The sequence below is a fragment of the Mirounga angustirostris genome, unplaced genomic scaffold, assembly GCF_029215605.1.
Source record: "Mirounga angustirostris isolate CCGP_5_RB_7025 unplaced genomic scaffold, mMirAng1.0.hap1 SCAF_6, whole genome shotgun sequence".
NCBI classification, from domain to species: Eukaryota; Metazoa; Chordata; class Mammalia; order Carnivora; family Phocidae; genus Mirounga; species Mirounga angustirostris.
This window is the reverse complement of record NW_026991714.1, coordinates 122756916-122770863: the sequence shown is the minus strand read 5'-3', so window position 1 is coordinate 122770863 and position 13948 is coordinate 122756916. Positions and strand designations below refer to the sequence as shown.

Below are 13948 nucleotides of genomic sequence, written 5' to 3'. Positions count from 1 at the left end.
GCCTGGCCTGCTCCTTTTTACAAAGTATGTGTCTTGGATACATTAATGAATTATTAATAATAAGTTAATAAATAGGGGGGCCTGACTGAGTCAGTGGAACATGCGACTCTTGATCTTGGGCTTGTGAGTTCGAGCCCCATGCTGGGTGTAGAGATTACTTAAAAATACAAAAATCTTAAAAAAAGTTAATAAATTGATAATGTCTTCTGAAAAGGTCTCTTAGACTGGTTTGTGATTGTTATACATTTAACCCCAATTGAAGATTTGAACTTTAACTTTTTTTCTAAATTTGGGACACGACTTACTTTTTATGGTGAATCAAGATAAAATAAAAAGGTAACAGGTAGCTATCCTTTATGCATGACAGAAACTTCTATGAAAATGAACTTATGGAAAAAAAAGAAAATGAACTCATGGAGTGCATCATGTGGATAAATTGAGTGGTTGTTTAAAAGTCAGATTTTCTTGGGGCACCTGGGTGGCTCAGTTGGTTGGGCGGCTGCCTTCGGCTCAGGTCATGATCCTGGAGTCCCGGGATCGAGTCCCGCATTGGGCTCCCTGCTCAGCAGGGAGTCTGCTTCTCCCTCTGACCCTCCCCCATCTCATGTGCTCTCTCTCTCTCTCTCATTCTCTCTCTCAAATAAATAAATAAAATCTTTAAAAAAAATACAAATAAAAATAAAAGTCAGATTTTCTCAAAGGTATCCTTTAGAATTTCTGAGATGTTGTCATACAACATTTTTTTCCTTAATATAATAAAAATCATACTCAAGAAATCCTAAGAGTTACATTAAGGACCATTTTGCATCTGGCATTTCAAAACCAGCATGAACATGTTATTCTGTACAGCTCCTATAAGGAAAGCTGATAGAGTGGCACTCAGTCTGTAAACCAACAGTTGTGCAAACAAATTTTTTTTATTATCTTTTAAAAGTTTATATAGACATATATATATTTTTTATTTTTTATTTTTTTGAAGTAATCTCTACACCCAAAATGGGGCTCGAACTCACAACCCCGAGATCAGGAGTCACAGGCTCTTCTGACTGAGCCAGCCAGGCACCCCATACAAACTAATTTTAAACATGCCACCGTTAATTCCAATTTCCCGAGAAGTTCTTAGTCACTTTGCTGAATTTACTATAAATGTTAAGTTTCAATGTGTTAAGCTCTCATATATTTTATAATACATAAGGAATGATTTTGTTTTAATTTGGTCTACCTAAAATCTTATTTTTACTTAAATAAGGTAATACTTATTACAGTTATGCTTTTTCTATGTCTTATGCTTGAGTTTTCATCATAAACATATAATCTGGTCCCTGTATTAATATTTTGAAGGTAGTTCTCTTACTTAAAAAAAGAATTTGAAAAATTCTTTACAAATACTTTAACATCTAACTTGAGTGTATTTTTCTTTTGATTCCAGTAATTCTTTGTTCCTATGAAAAACTTCCCACTCTCCTTTTTCCAAAACCTTCCACTTCCAGTCATTCTAAAATAAAGGAATGAGTAAGAGCAGAATTCATCTATAATTAAAAGATCTGTTAGTTCATGTAATGCCAACCACCACCCCAGCTTATCTGAGGTCAGAGTAGTTACACACCTAGTTTATATTTCCTCATTATTGAGTTTCCTTGGAGACTGATAAATACAAAGCCCAAACAATTACATCATCCCTTCCAAAAGGCAGGCCCTGAATTAACTGCCTGACTTCTGGAAAGACCAGTATTCACATGGGGTTAGAGATATTCCTTTCATGTACAAAACAGATACATTCTCCGAAGATTCTCTATAAAATGAAAAATCAGAATTTCCAACCGGAATAATTTCTGTTGACTTCCATTCTCAATGGAAATGTGTTTCTAGGGAGGGAGAAGGGACCGGACACTGGTCGAAGATCTGCTGTTTGCCCATCACTGTACTTGCTACACTAACATGTCACATCAAGTCCCTGTTGAGAGAAGGCTGTGTTGACTTCATTGTAAAGATGAGAAATGGGCTCAGAGAGCTCTAACTTGCCCAGGGCCAAACAGGAAGTGACGGGAAAATTGAGCCAAGACAGAAAACTAGGAATCTTCCTTGGTGCTCAGCATCCTGTGCTGCTCTGAGGAATTGCTGTGGAGAGAACAGAACTGTACCAAAATCCCAGGCCACCACCGATGTGCAAATCCCCTGCTATTAATGACTGTATATTATTCCTCACAGTAGCTGTGCCATAAACTTTACTTAACCATGCTTTGATTGCTGCTAAAGTTATTTTCTTAACTAATTATACTTCCCCTTTTTTGGGAGTGATCTCTGTGTACTTAGCTTTTGTCCTAAGTGGACAAGGTGAACTCAATGTAATTTCTACATTAAAACCTCACTGGTTCCAACTTGTTAAAAAGGAAGCCTATCTGAATAGTGAAAAAGAAATCTCAATCATAAAAATATTTCCTTGACTTTTATTTAAATCAGTACACAGTGAATTAAGCTGTTACTTTTCATTGTCATGTTTTCTAAGAAAGCGTGAAAGACTTGAAGTTTTGGTGAAAAAAAGAGAGGGGGGGAAAAAAGGAAGAGCAACAGAAGACCAGAACTCTTTAGGGGCCAGCTGTTCTGGGCCTGGGTGTTAAGAAAGAGGCCAGGGTTCAGTACACCCCAGAAAATAGGGTGCAGGTCGAGTTTAGTCGCTGCATAGACGGTGCTGTGGGGTTGGTCCAGAATGTTCGTGCAGAAAGTACCTTTCTAATTGCATTGTCAGAAAAGCCATGACTTTTAGGAACAGGAATGTTAGTTTAAAAAGTGTTCGGGGCGGGGGTGTTTGTAAAGAAGCTCTGAGCTATGTAGCTGTAGGAATTATCCAGGGCTCCTGGCAGTCCAGGGAAGGGGGGGAGGGTGCTGTCCCACCTCACAGAAGGAGGGAGCTGAGCTCGGAGGAACTCCTGGGCACGCCCCTCTAACAGGAAGCTCCTAGCCTTCCCTCTGGTGATCCTTGGCCTTCTCCTGCAAGAAACCGCAGATCCTGAGCTCCTTTTACCCCTTCCGGCCAGAGCACTGAGCCACCTCTGCCTCCTCAGCAGCTGCTTCGGCTGGTGGCCCCACAGGCTTCTTATCTTGCTTGTCTAACCCGTTGGATCCTAGGGAATTTGTCTCCACCTTTTATCATCTCCTGCTCCACACTGACGCAAGTGACTTCTGTCCTTCTCCTCCTCGTACCGTAATCCCTCTGGAATGTGCCCTGAAAGGGTGTATCAGCTCCAGCTTGGGCCATGATGGCCCAAGGCATCTAGGGGTGTCATGCCCGGGGGTGCCCAGCAGCAGACCAGGCCTGACTGGGCCTCAGGGAAGAAGCAGAAGGCATTGCTGGCGAGCGAAGCCGCACCCTCGCCCATCTGGAGGCTTCCCCGCTCATTACCTGCGTGTCTAGTGGGCCTGTCAGAGCCCCTCCGCTGAAGTTTGGTGTTGACCCAGGGCCCCTGTAGCTTACTTTCTGGCACTCAGCCTGCACTGCCCCTCGAGGGGTGTGCACTGAGCGCCCCCTTGATTTCTCCTCTGATCTCTGCCCACAGGAGGTCCTGCACATAGGCAGTGCCCACAACCGGAGTGCTGTGCCCTTTACCGCCTCGGGGGCCTCCAGCTCTGCCCCCAGGGTCATCACAAACCAGTACAACAACCCAGCTGGCCTCTATTCCTCTGAAAACATCTCCAGCTTCAACAACGCCTTGGAGTCAAAGACAGCAGCTGCTGGGCAGGAGACGGACGGCGGCAGAGCGTAAGTAGCCCTTGAATTCCCCCTACAGGCTGGTCCTGGAAACGGCCGTTCCCAGCAGGGCCAGGTGCATCCAGACAGGTGGACGGGAGGTTGAGCCTCCTGGAGTCCAGAGAGAAAACTGTCTCCTTTAGCACCGTGCTTTCCTTATTTCTAAAAAGGGGCAAATACCACCTGCCTTGTAGGGTTGTTGTGAACATAAGAAGTAATGTGTAAAATGCCTCGTGCTGTGCCTAGCACAGATGAATCAAGTATTCACCGAGATCTGTGTTCTTATTTTCTGGATTTCTTGGGTCATCGTCATCTTCTCTGTGATCCTCTTCCTTCTTTGGCAGCCCTACTCATTGCTGAGACATTCTTTTGTATTTATAGTTTGGGGCTTCTCCTTGTGTTCACCATCTAGTCTGAGCAAGGGACAGGTACTTCATGATGCAGTTTTTGTGAACAAGCACTTGCTTTTTTTCCCCAGAGTGGCCCCAGTGAAAACAATAGAAGAGAAGTTTGTGAGGATATAAATGTGTGTCTGTCGGAACAGGTTCTAATCAGAGGCAGAGGTGGAGTGGGGGCACTGCAGGTGGACAGGGTGGAGAGGTCTAAGGAAGCCTCTTTCTCAGGGCTGGGGAGGCATGTCCCCTCCTGTCACCAGCCATTTGGCCACAGTTGCCTCTAAGTCTTTATCCGCATGGAGGAACTCCTAGGCACGCCCGTCTAATAGGAAGGGCAACCAAAGAGTCTGGGATGGAGCAGACACTGGGCTTCGCAGCAGAGGGGCCCAGTGTCTGCTCCATCCCAGACTCTTTGGTTGGTTGGTTGAAGTAGGCTCCACCCCCAGCATGGAGCCCAACTCGGGGCTTGAACTCACGACCCTGAGATCAAGACATGAGCTGAGATCGAGAGTGGGATGCTTACCCAACTGAGCCACCCAGGTGCCCCATCCCACACTCTTTGAAGATGAATCCAGAAACACTGGGGATACCACAGCCCATAGCAAAGGACCCGGGTTTGAGGAAGGAGAATAGGAGGTGGGACCAGTTCTCTGTGAGTGAAAAGATGATGGACTAGGTCATGTGTTGCCCCCTCACCGGCCCGAAGGTGGGAGGGAAGATAAGGACGGAGCTCGGAGTGCAGACAGTGTGGGGCAGAGTGGCCTGTGGGCAGCCCAGAGTGGCTCCAGCAGCGCCGCTCATTCATTCATTTCTGCTGATTAATTTCACGGAAGCCAGAAAGCCTTTTTTTAAATCTGAAACCTGATTTTTAAATGTTGGTGACAGTCAAACTGGTTGGAAAATACCATGTGGTCCAAACCTTGTCTGATCTCTGAGCATCCGTCCCAGTTGGAATCCTCAGTTCTTGTATTCCCTCTGAAGCCCGTTTGCTGTTCAGTTTCTCCCCGACTCACCTTTAACAAGCATCTGCCCAGCTCTTCGGGTGAGTAAATTGCAAACCCATTGCTTCAGACGCAGCTTAGGAGAGGTTAAGGCATGGGAGGTTCCAGACGACTTAAATGTGTGGAAAGGGCTGTCATGGGGACCCCTCCCAAGGGCTCCTTCACCAGACCATGCAGATAGTCGCCCTCTCCTCAGAAAAGGGAGGCAGACGTTATTGGGCACCCACTGCATGCCGGTCCCTATGCCCAGCTCTGAAAGGCTCTGCGATTTCCTTTAAGTTTCTTAGAGTCTAGAAGGGGAGACTCTTTGCTGCGTGACTTTGGCTTTACAAGATATTCAAGGTTACTGACATTTATTATAGTAACCAAGGCAAGGTGGCCACTAATGCTACTGCTTCCCCCAAGTTCTGATTCCTGCAGGGCCTTGGTGGCTTGGGATGACGATGCCCCTCCAGGTGACTCCGGGGGCATTTGGGGGTACCTGAGAAAGAATGTCGTGCTGGGCCCCTTGGGCTCTCCACGGACATGCCCTGAGGGAAGCTTTCTCTCAGGCAGCCCCATGGGGAGCCGAGTGGCCGAAACACCACGGGCCATGATCCCTGTTCTTTGCTGCTTTGGTGCTGGGGGAGGCTGAGAACGTGACCCTCTTTTACTATCCCAGAGTGGAATGTTCCATGATCTGGATTTAATAACCCAGGAAATGACACATCCTTAATTGAACGAACTGCTATGCATTGGGAGAAATATGTGCCTGGGGAGTATTTTTAGTCGGGCTTTGGCGGTTTTTCCTTCATTAATGTCTTCTTTCTTCTCTCAGGCTCCCCACCTGCTCCCCTGCCTTCAATCTGAAACAATTAAGTCTGAAACTGTTTGGACACTTGCAAGCCTTTCCTCCAGCCCCTGTCCCCTCCTGTCACAGGCCTTCTGTCTGCAGCAGGCGCTCAGTCTTCTTGATACCAAGGCTGTCCTTCCAGATTTTCTCAGCACAGGGAGCCAGGCTTCTGCCTCATCCCAGACTCTGAGGATAAATCCAGAAACAGTGGGAATCCCAGCAGCCCATGGCAGAGGCAGGGCCCGCAGGGGCCATGCTGCCCATCGTGGGGCTCTGCTTACCAACCTGCTTTGGGGAGGCCCACTTGTGCATTCTCAGCAGAGAGAGGCTCTCCTGCGTGGCCGGCAGCCCCCGGGTAGCTTGCTTGCTCGCTCAGTCAGCAGAAGTCCCAAGCGCTCGCTCACCCCCACTGTTTAGTCTGTAACGGTCACTGAGGTTCCAGAATTGGCTCACTTCATACTTTGCATCTGAGGTCATCACTGATTCCCTGGGGCTCACGTTTGAGTTTCTTTGTCCCCTGCACTTCAGAGCAGCCTAGTGTGTGTGTGTGTGTCGCTCCCTGTCTCGTTGGGCGTCCCCAGTCCACGTCCCCACGTGACAAGAAAACAGACAGCATTGCTGTTTCCAAATTAAACTGGGATGGCAGGCAAGAGGGTACCATCTGCCGCCTGGCGTCCCAGCACACACACAGCTGAGTGGGACAGCCTTTGGGGCCAGTTCAGCTCAACAGTCATTTGTTGACTGTTGTGACACCCATGTGGGTGGAGGAAATTTTGCTCTGTTCAGCCGAAATCGTTCACCCTCAGGCCCTCTGACCTCTTTCAGCTGACTTGAAGGGCTCTGGTCATTTTCTGGTGATTCACGGTCTGGATTTCTCTGTAGATATGATGCCGCTTTGTACTTTCCTAAAGGTACAAGCCTTGTAGATTGAGGGCCGGTGAATTCCAGGCAGGCCTCCTACCGAGGGCAGACCATGCTAACTTCAGTGACTCAGCCTCCCCACCTCTAAGGCACACATAGTGCTTTCTGCCTCAGCAGCGGGTTATTTAGAGAAGGCGGTGAAGCGTCAGCACCCAGCGCGGGTGCTCGGTGAATGCCGGTGATTACTGATTTCACTGCCTTTGAGGACTCCACACTCACCACTTCTGAGTACTGGGGGCTCCAGAAGGGCAGAAGCATGTGGATAAGTGTTCTGGAGAAGATGTTGCTATGACTTCCAGTAGACTGTTTTCTTTCCAGCATTGTCGCTAACGTCCAGCCAGCCAGTACAGTTCATCACCTTCCTGATGGAGTGGTGGCCTCTTCATGGCCTGGTGGCTGGACTCCCTTAACCAACACAGTAGTCTAAAGATACTGGCTCTTCCAGCTTGTGTTCTCAGGCAATCCCCGCCCTCCCCCCCCCCCCCCCCCCCGCCCCGTATACTCATGAGGCATATTTCTAAGCAGGTGCAGTGGAAATAAAGGATGCATTGTTCTCTATTCACATGCTATCAGAGGGATTATATTAACCCTGACTCATTCAGAGCTGGATCAGAAGAAAATCTCTATCATGACGGTGGCTGTTTACCCCCTAGCTAAACTTGCCCACGGCCCCCAGAAGGCTCTGGAGTCTGGGTGTTCCTCCCTCTTCTCCTGGGGCCCATAATTACTCCCCTGGTTTCTTATTACAGGTCCAACATCTAGGCCTTTGAAGACTAAAACTCAGGGAGCCTTCTGGCTAGGCTCCCTTTCCAAAAAGGATTATCTAGGGTTTCTCAATACTGCATGTTTTGGTAGACAATAGGGTGACCAAGTTGAGGCACCTCAGACATGAAGAGTTTTTCTGAGTCAGCCTGCATCCTTCATCCCCACTGACAAAACCACCAAGTACTAAAATCTCTGTATTATTTCCAGTTAGCGCTTAGCCCTCTCTCATGTGGGGAAAAGGTTTCTTAAGTTCAATTAAACTTTTTATTTTAAAGTAACTGTAGATTCACATGCAGTTATAGTAAATAATGGAGAAAGGTCCCTTATACCCTGTACCCAGTTCCCCTCAGTGGTACCACCTTAAAAGCTATAGCACAGGGCGCCTGGGTGGCTCAGTTGGTTAAGCGACTGCCTTCGGCTCAGGTCATGATCCTGGAGTCCCGGGATCAAGTCCCGCATCGGGCTCCTTGCTCCGCAGGGAGCCTGCTTCTCCCTCTGACCCTCCCCCCTCTCATGTGCTCTCTGTCTCAAATAAATAAATAAAATCTTTAAAAAAAAAAAAAAGCTATAGCACATTATCAAAAGAAGAATGTTGACATCAGTAGGAGGAGGAGGAGGGCAGAGGAGATTTCTATCACCACAGGGGTCCCTCGTGTGGTCCTTTTATACTCATACCCACTCCCCCCCTACTCCTGCACCCTCCTTAACCCCTGGCAGCCACTAATCTATCCATTTCTATACTTTTGTTATTTCAAGAATATTCTATTAATGGAATCATACAAGAGGTGACTTTTTGGAATTGGCTTTTTTTACTCAGCATAATTCACTGGAAATTTATTCGATTTATTCAGGTTGTTTTATGTACCAATAGTTCCCTTTTTTCCTGTTCTAAGGATTTTTTTTTTCATTGTGGTAACAAAACATTTAACATAAAATATACCATCTTAACCATTTTTAAGTATACAGGACTGGTAACATACATACACATACACATCATTGTGCAACAGATCTCTAGAACTTTTTCATCTTGCGAAACTGAAGTTCTCTATCCACTGAACAGCCCAACTTTCCCCTCCCACTCTGGGCAGAGGGAGAACGGGAGAGAATCTTAAGCAGGCTCCACACCCAAGGAGGAGCCTGACGTGGGCTCAATCACTCAACCCTGAGATCATGACCTGAGCTGAAATCAAGGGTCTGATGCTTAACTGACTGAGCCCTCCAGGCACCCCTCCAGTCACTCTGTTTCTAAGAGTGACCACTTGAGGTCCCTCACATAAGTAGAATCATGTGGTATTTGTCATATTATGGCTGGTTTATTTCACTTAGCATAATGTCATCAAGGTTCATCCATGTTGCAGCATGTGACAAGACTTTTTTTTTTTTTTTTTAAGATTTTATTTATTTATTTCACAGAGAGACACAGTGAGAGAGGGAATACAAGTAGGGGGAGTGGAAGAGGGAAAAGCAGGCTCCCTGCTGAGCAGGGAGCCCGATGTGGGGCTCGATCCCAGGACCCTGGGATCATGACCTGAGCCGAAGGCGATGCTTAACGACTGAGCCACCCAGGCGCCCCAACAAGACTTTTTTTTTTTTAAGGCTCAGGAAGACGACTCCATCGTCTGTATGTACCACATTTTTTTTATCCATTCATCTGCCAGTGGACATACAGGCTGATCCTACCCCTCAGTGATTGTGACTAATGTTGCAATGAACATGAGTGTGCACATATCTTTTTCAGATCCTGATTTTAATTCTTTTGGCTAGATACCCCAAAATGGGATTGCTGGATCATATGGTAATTTTATTTTTTATTTTTTGAGGAACCTTCATAACGTTTTCTATAACGCTGTGCTATTTTACATTCCCGCCAACAGTGCACGGGGTTCCGATTTCTCCATCCTTACCAACATTTGTGGTTCTGTGGTTTTTTGGGATTATTTAGTTATTTATTTTTGTAGCCGCTGTTCTATATCCTTTCATATGGTTGCTGGCCAGTATGTATCTTTTTGGAGAAATGTCTGTTCAAGTCCTTTGCTCGTTTTTAAAATCAGGTTATTTGGGGGCGCCTGGGTGGCTCAGTTGGTTAAGCGACTGCCTTCGGCTCAGGTCATGATCCTGGAGTCCCTGGATCGAGTCCCACATCGGGCTCCCTGCTCAGCAGGGGGTCTGCTTCTCCCTCTGCCCTCTTCCCTCTTGTGCTGTCTCTCATTCTCTCTCTCAAATAAATAAATAAAATATTTAAAATCAGGTTATTTGGGTTTTGTTGTTTTTTGTTTTTTTGTTATGGAGTTGTAGGAATTCTTTATATACTATGGATATTAACCCCTTATCAAATATATGGTTAGCAAATATTTTCTCCTATTCCATGGATTGCCTCTTTACCCTGTTGTTTCTTTTGCTATGTAGAAGCTTTTTAGTTTGATGTACTCCCGCTTGTCTAATTTTGATTTTGTTGCCTGTGCTTCTGGTATCCTGTTCAAGAAACCATTTCCAAGATTGATGTCCCAAAGCGTATTACCCCTGTGTTTTCTTCTAGGATTTTTATGGTTTCAGGTCTTACATTAAGTCTTTAATCCATTTTTTTAGTTGATTTTTGTATATGGTGAGATAAAGGTCCATTTTCATTCTTTTATATACAGATAACCAGTTTTGAAGAGATTATCCTTTCTGCATTGTGTATTCTTGGCATCCTTATCAAAGATCCTTTTGACCATATTTACCAGGTGTTCTTTTTTTTTTTTTCTGGGCTCTGTATTTTCTTCCATGGTCTGTATGTCTGTCTTTAGGCAGGTGCCACACTGTTTTGATTACTATAGCTTTGTAACATGTTTTGACATCAGGAAATATGATACCTCTAGTTTTGCTTTGCTGTCTCAAGATTGTTTTGGCTACTTGGGGTCCTTTTGAGATTTCATATGAATTTCAGGATGCTTTTTCCGGTTTCTGCAAAAAACACCATTGAGTTTTTGATAGGGATTGCATTGGATCTGTAGATTGCTTTCAGTAATATAGACATTTTAACATTATTAATTCTTCCAGTCTATAAACATGGACTTATTTGTGTCCTCTTTAATTTCTTTTATCAGTGTTTTGTAGTTTTCAGTGTACAAGTTTTTCATCTCCTTGGTTAAGTTTATTCTCACAGATTTTATTCATTTGATGCTATTGTAAATGGGATTGTTTTCTTAATTTTCTTTGTGGATTGTTCATTGTTAGTGAATAGAAACACAATTGATTTTCATGTGTTGATTTTGTATCCTGCAGCTTTGCTGGATTCCTTTATTATAACGATATTTTTGTTTGTGGGTCTTTAGGATTTTCTATGTATAAGATCATGCCATCTGTAAACAGATAATATTCCTTCTTCCTTTCCAATTTGGATGATTTTTATTCCTTTTCTGGCCTAATTGCCTAGGCTAGGACTTCAGTACTATGTTGAACAGAAGTGGTGAGAGTGGGCATCCTTGTCTTTTTCCTGAGCTTGGGGGAAAAACTTCCAGTGATGTTAGCTGTGGGCTGGTCATGCATGACCTTTATTATGTTGAAGTAATTTTCTTCTATTCCTGATTTGTTTAGTGTTTTTATCATGAGAGTATGTTGAATTTTGTCAAATGTGGTTTTTTTTTTTTTTTTTTTATCAACTGAGCTGACCTTGTGGTTTTTATCTTCCATTCTGTTAATGAAGTGTATTACATTGATTGATTTTGGTATGTTGAGTCATCTTTGTATTCTAGGAATAAATCCCACCTAGTCATGGGTGTATAATCATTTTAATGTGCTGTTGAATTCCGTTTGCTGAGGATTTTTGCATCAATACTATTAGAGATATTGGTCTGTAGTTTGATTTTCCTGTGGTACCTTTGTCTGGTTTTGGTATCAGGGTAATGCTGGCCTCATAGAATGACTTTGGAAGTGTTCCCTCCTCTTCAGTTATTTGGAAGACTTTGAGAAGGATTGGTTTCAATTCCTCGTCTTCTTTTTTAAGATTTATTTATTTATTTGAGAGAGAGAGCACATGAGCTTGGGAGGGGAGGGGCAGAGGGAGAGGGAGGAGAGAGAGAATCCCAAGCAGACTCCCTGCTGAGTGTGGAGCCCTACACGGGGCTCAATCCCACAACCCTGAGATCATGACCTGAGCCGAAATCAAGAGTCAGATGCCCAACCGAGCCACCCAGGTGCCCTGGTGTCAATTCTTCTTTAATTGTTTGGTAGAATTCTCCAGTGAAGCCATCTGGTCCTGGGTTTTTTGTTGTTGGTAGACTTTTGGTTACTGAGTCAATCTTGTTATTTATTATAGGTCTGTTCAGATTTTTTCCTTTCATGATTTCATTTTGGTAGGTTGTATGTTTCTAGGAATTTATCTGTTTCTTCTAGATTATCCAGTTTGTGCATATTGTTCATAATAATGTCTTTTGATCCTTTTTATTTCTATCAGATCCACTGTAATGTCTCTTCTTTCATTTCTGTTTTTTGTTATTTGGGTCTTCCCTCTTTTTCTTAGTCTAGCTAAGAGTTTGTCAATTTTGTTGATTTTTTTTAAAAAAAACAAACTTAGTTTTGAGGATGGTTTTCTGTTGTTTTTCTCTTCTCTATTTTGTTTGTTTCTGCTCTAATCTTTATTATTTTCTTCCTTCTGTCATCTTCGAGTTTAGTTTTTTCTTGTCCCTTGAGATACACAGTTTGCTTATTTGAGAGATCTCTTCTTTTTTAATTAGGTGTTTACTGCTATAAAGTCCCCTCTTTTGCCACATTACATAACTTTTAGTATGTTGTTTTTTTCATTTTCATTTGTCTCAAAATACTTTCTAATTTCCTTTGCGATTTTTTCTTTATCCCACTGGTTCAGGAGTGTATTGTTTAGTTTCCAGTTTTTTTTTTTTAATTTTCCAATTTTCCTTCTGCTATTGATTTTTTCATTCCATTATGGTTAGGAAAGATACTTGGTGATTTCAGTCTTCCTAAATTTAAGATTGTTTTGTGGCCTAACATGTGGTCTATCTTGGAGAATATTCCATGTGCACTTGAGAAGAATGTGTATTCTGCTGTCGTTGGGTGTAGTGGTCCATATGTCTGTTAGGTCCAGTTGGTCTCCAGTGTGTTCAGTTACCTGTGTTTCCTTATTGATCTTCTGTCTAGTTGTTCCTTCCTGATTTGGCTTTATTCCATGGTATGGATGTACCACAGTTTGTTTTAACCACTGACCCATTGAAGGACATCTGGGTTGTGTCTTGTTTTCAGCTCTTATAAAGCTGACATTTATGAACACGTTTTTGTGCAACCATACATTTTTATCTCTTTGGGATAAAGGCCCAGGTAGTTAGTTACATGTACATGCTTAATTTTATAAAACTGCTAAACTGTTTTGCAGAGTGTACCATTTTGCATTCCTACCCACAGTGTCTGAAAAGTCACATTTTTCCATATCCTCTCTAGCATTTGGTGCTGTCACGGTTTTTTGTTTTAGCCATTCTCATAGGGATGAGTAATATCTTATTGCGGTTTTAATTTGCACTTGCCTAGTGGGTAAAGATGTCAGACATCTTTCCATGTGCTTCTTTGTCGTCAGCATATCCTCTAGTCCTTTTTCGGGTATCCAGTTTCAAATGCCCCCAGCTTCTGAGCCTCGGCTGCTTTTTCAGAAGCTGCCACCCTCTAGGGAAGAGGGACAGTACGCCCGATGGGGCCACAGGGCAAACGTCACATGGCTGTGCAAGGTACCAATGCAGACCAATGCACAAGCGCGGCGTCATCTGTGGGGAACAGAGCTCTGTCTACGCAGCCCGCCAGGCCGCCTCCCAGGCCCAACGAGGCAGGCAGTGGCCCCCAGCAAGTCGAACCACTCCCTCTGTAGGGCTGAAGCCACTTCTATGAGTGCAAGTCAAGTATGCCAATGACATTTACTCACTCACTGCCCACCCACCCACCCATGTGTCATTCATTTCCATTCCCTTTTAAAAAGAAAACAGGTATATGGGTGATGATAGGGGTAATTCTCCCCAGGTTACCTCTCCCTCTCCTTCTCTTTCTTTTTATATATTTTTTAAAGATTTTATTTATCCATTTGGAGAGAGAGAGAGAGTGCACGCCCATGTAAGCAGGGGAAGGGGCAGAGGGAGAGGGAGAGAGAGAATCCCAAGCAGGCTCCACACCCAGCACAGGGGCCCTACGTGGGGCTTTGATCTCACAACTGAGATCACAACTAAGCCGAAATCAAGAGTTGGACACTCAACCCACTGAGCCACCCAGGGGCCCCTCTTTCTTTCTCTTTCACGGTCAGCCTCCTGGGCAC

The 13948-nt window shown here is 44.3% G+C and overlaps 1 protein-coding gene across 1 annotated transcript in view; it reads left to right on the top strand.

The window, feature by feature from the left end:
• The window catches only part of PDLIM1 (PDZ and LIM domain 1), a 48570-nt gene that overhangs the window by 19543 nt on the left and 15079 nt on the right, over positions 1–13948 (top strand). Inside the window, exon 4 of the mRNA XM_045878468.3 lies at positions 3555–3757. Within this exon, the coding sequence (XP_045734424.1) occupies positions 3555–3757 (203 nt within the window). The remainder of the gene's footprint in view (positions 1–3554; positions 3758–13948) is intronic.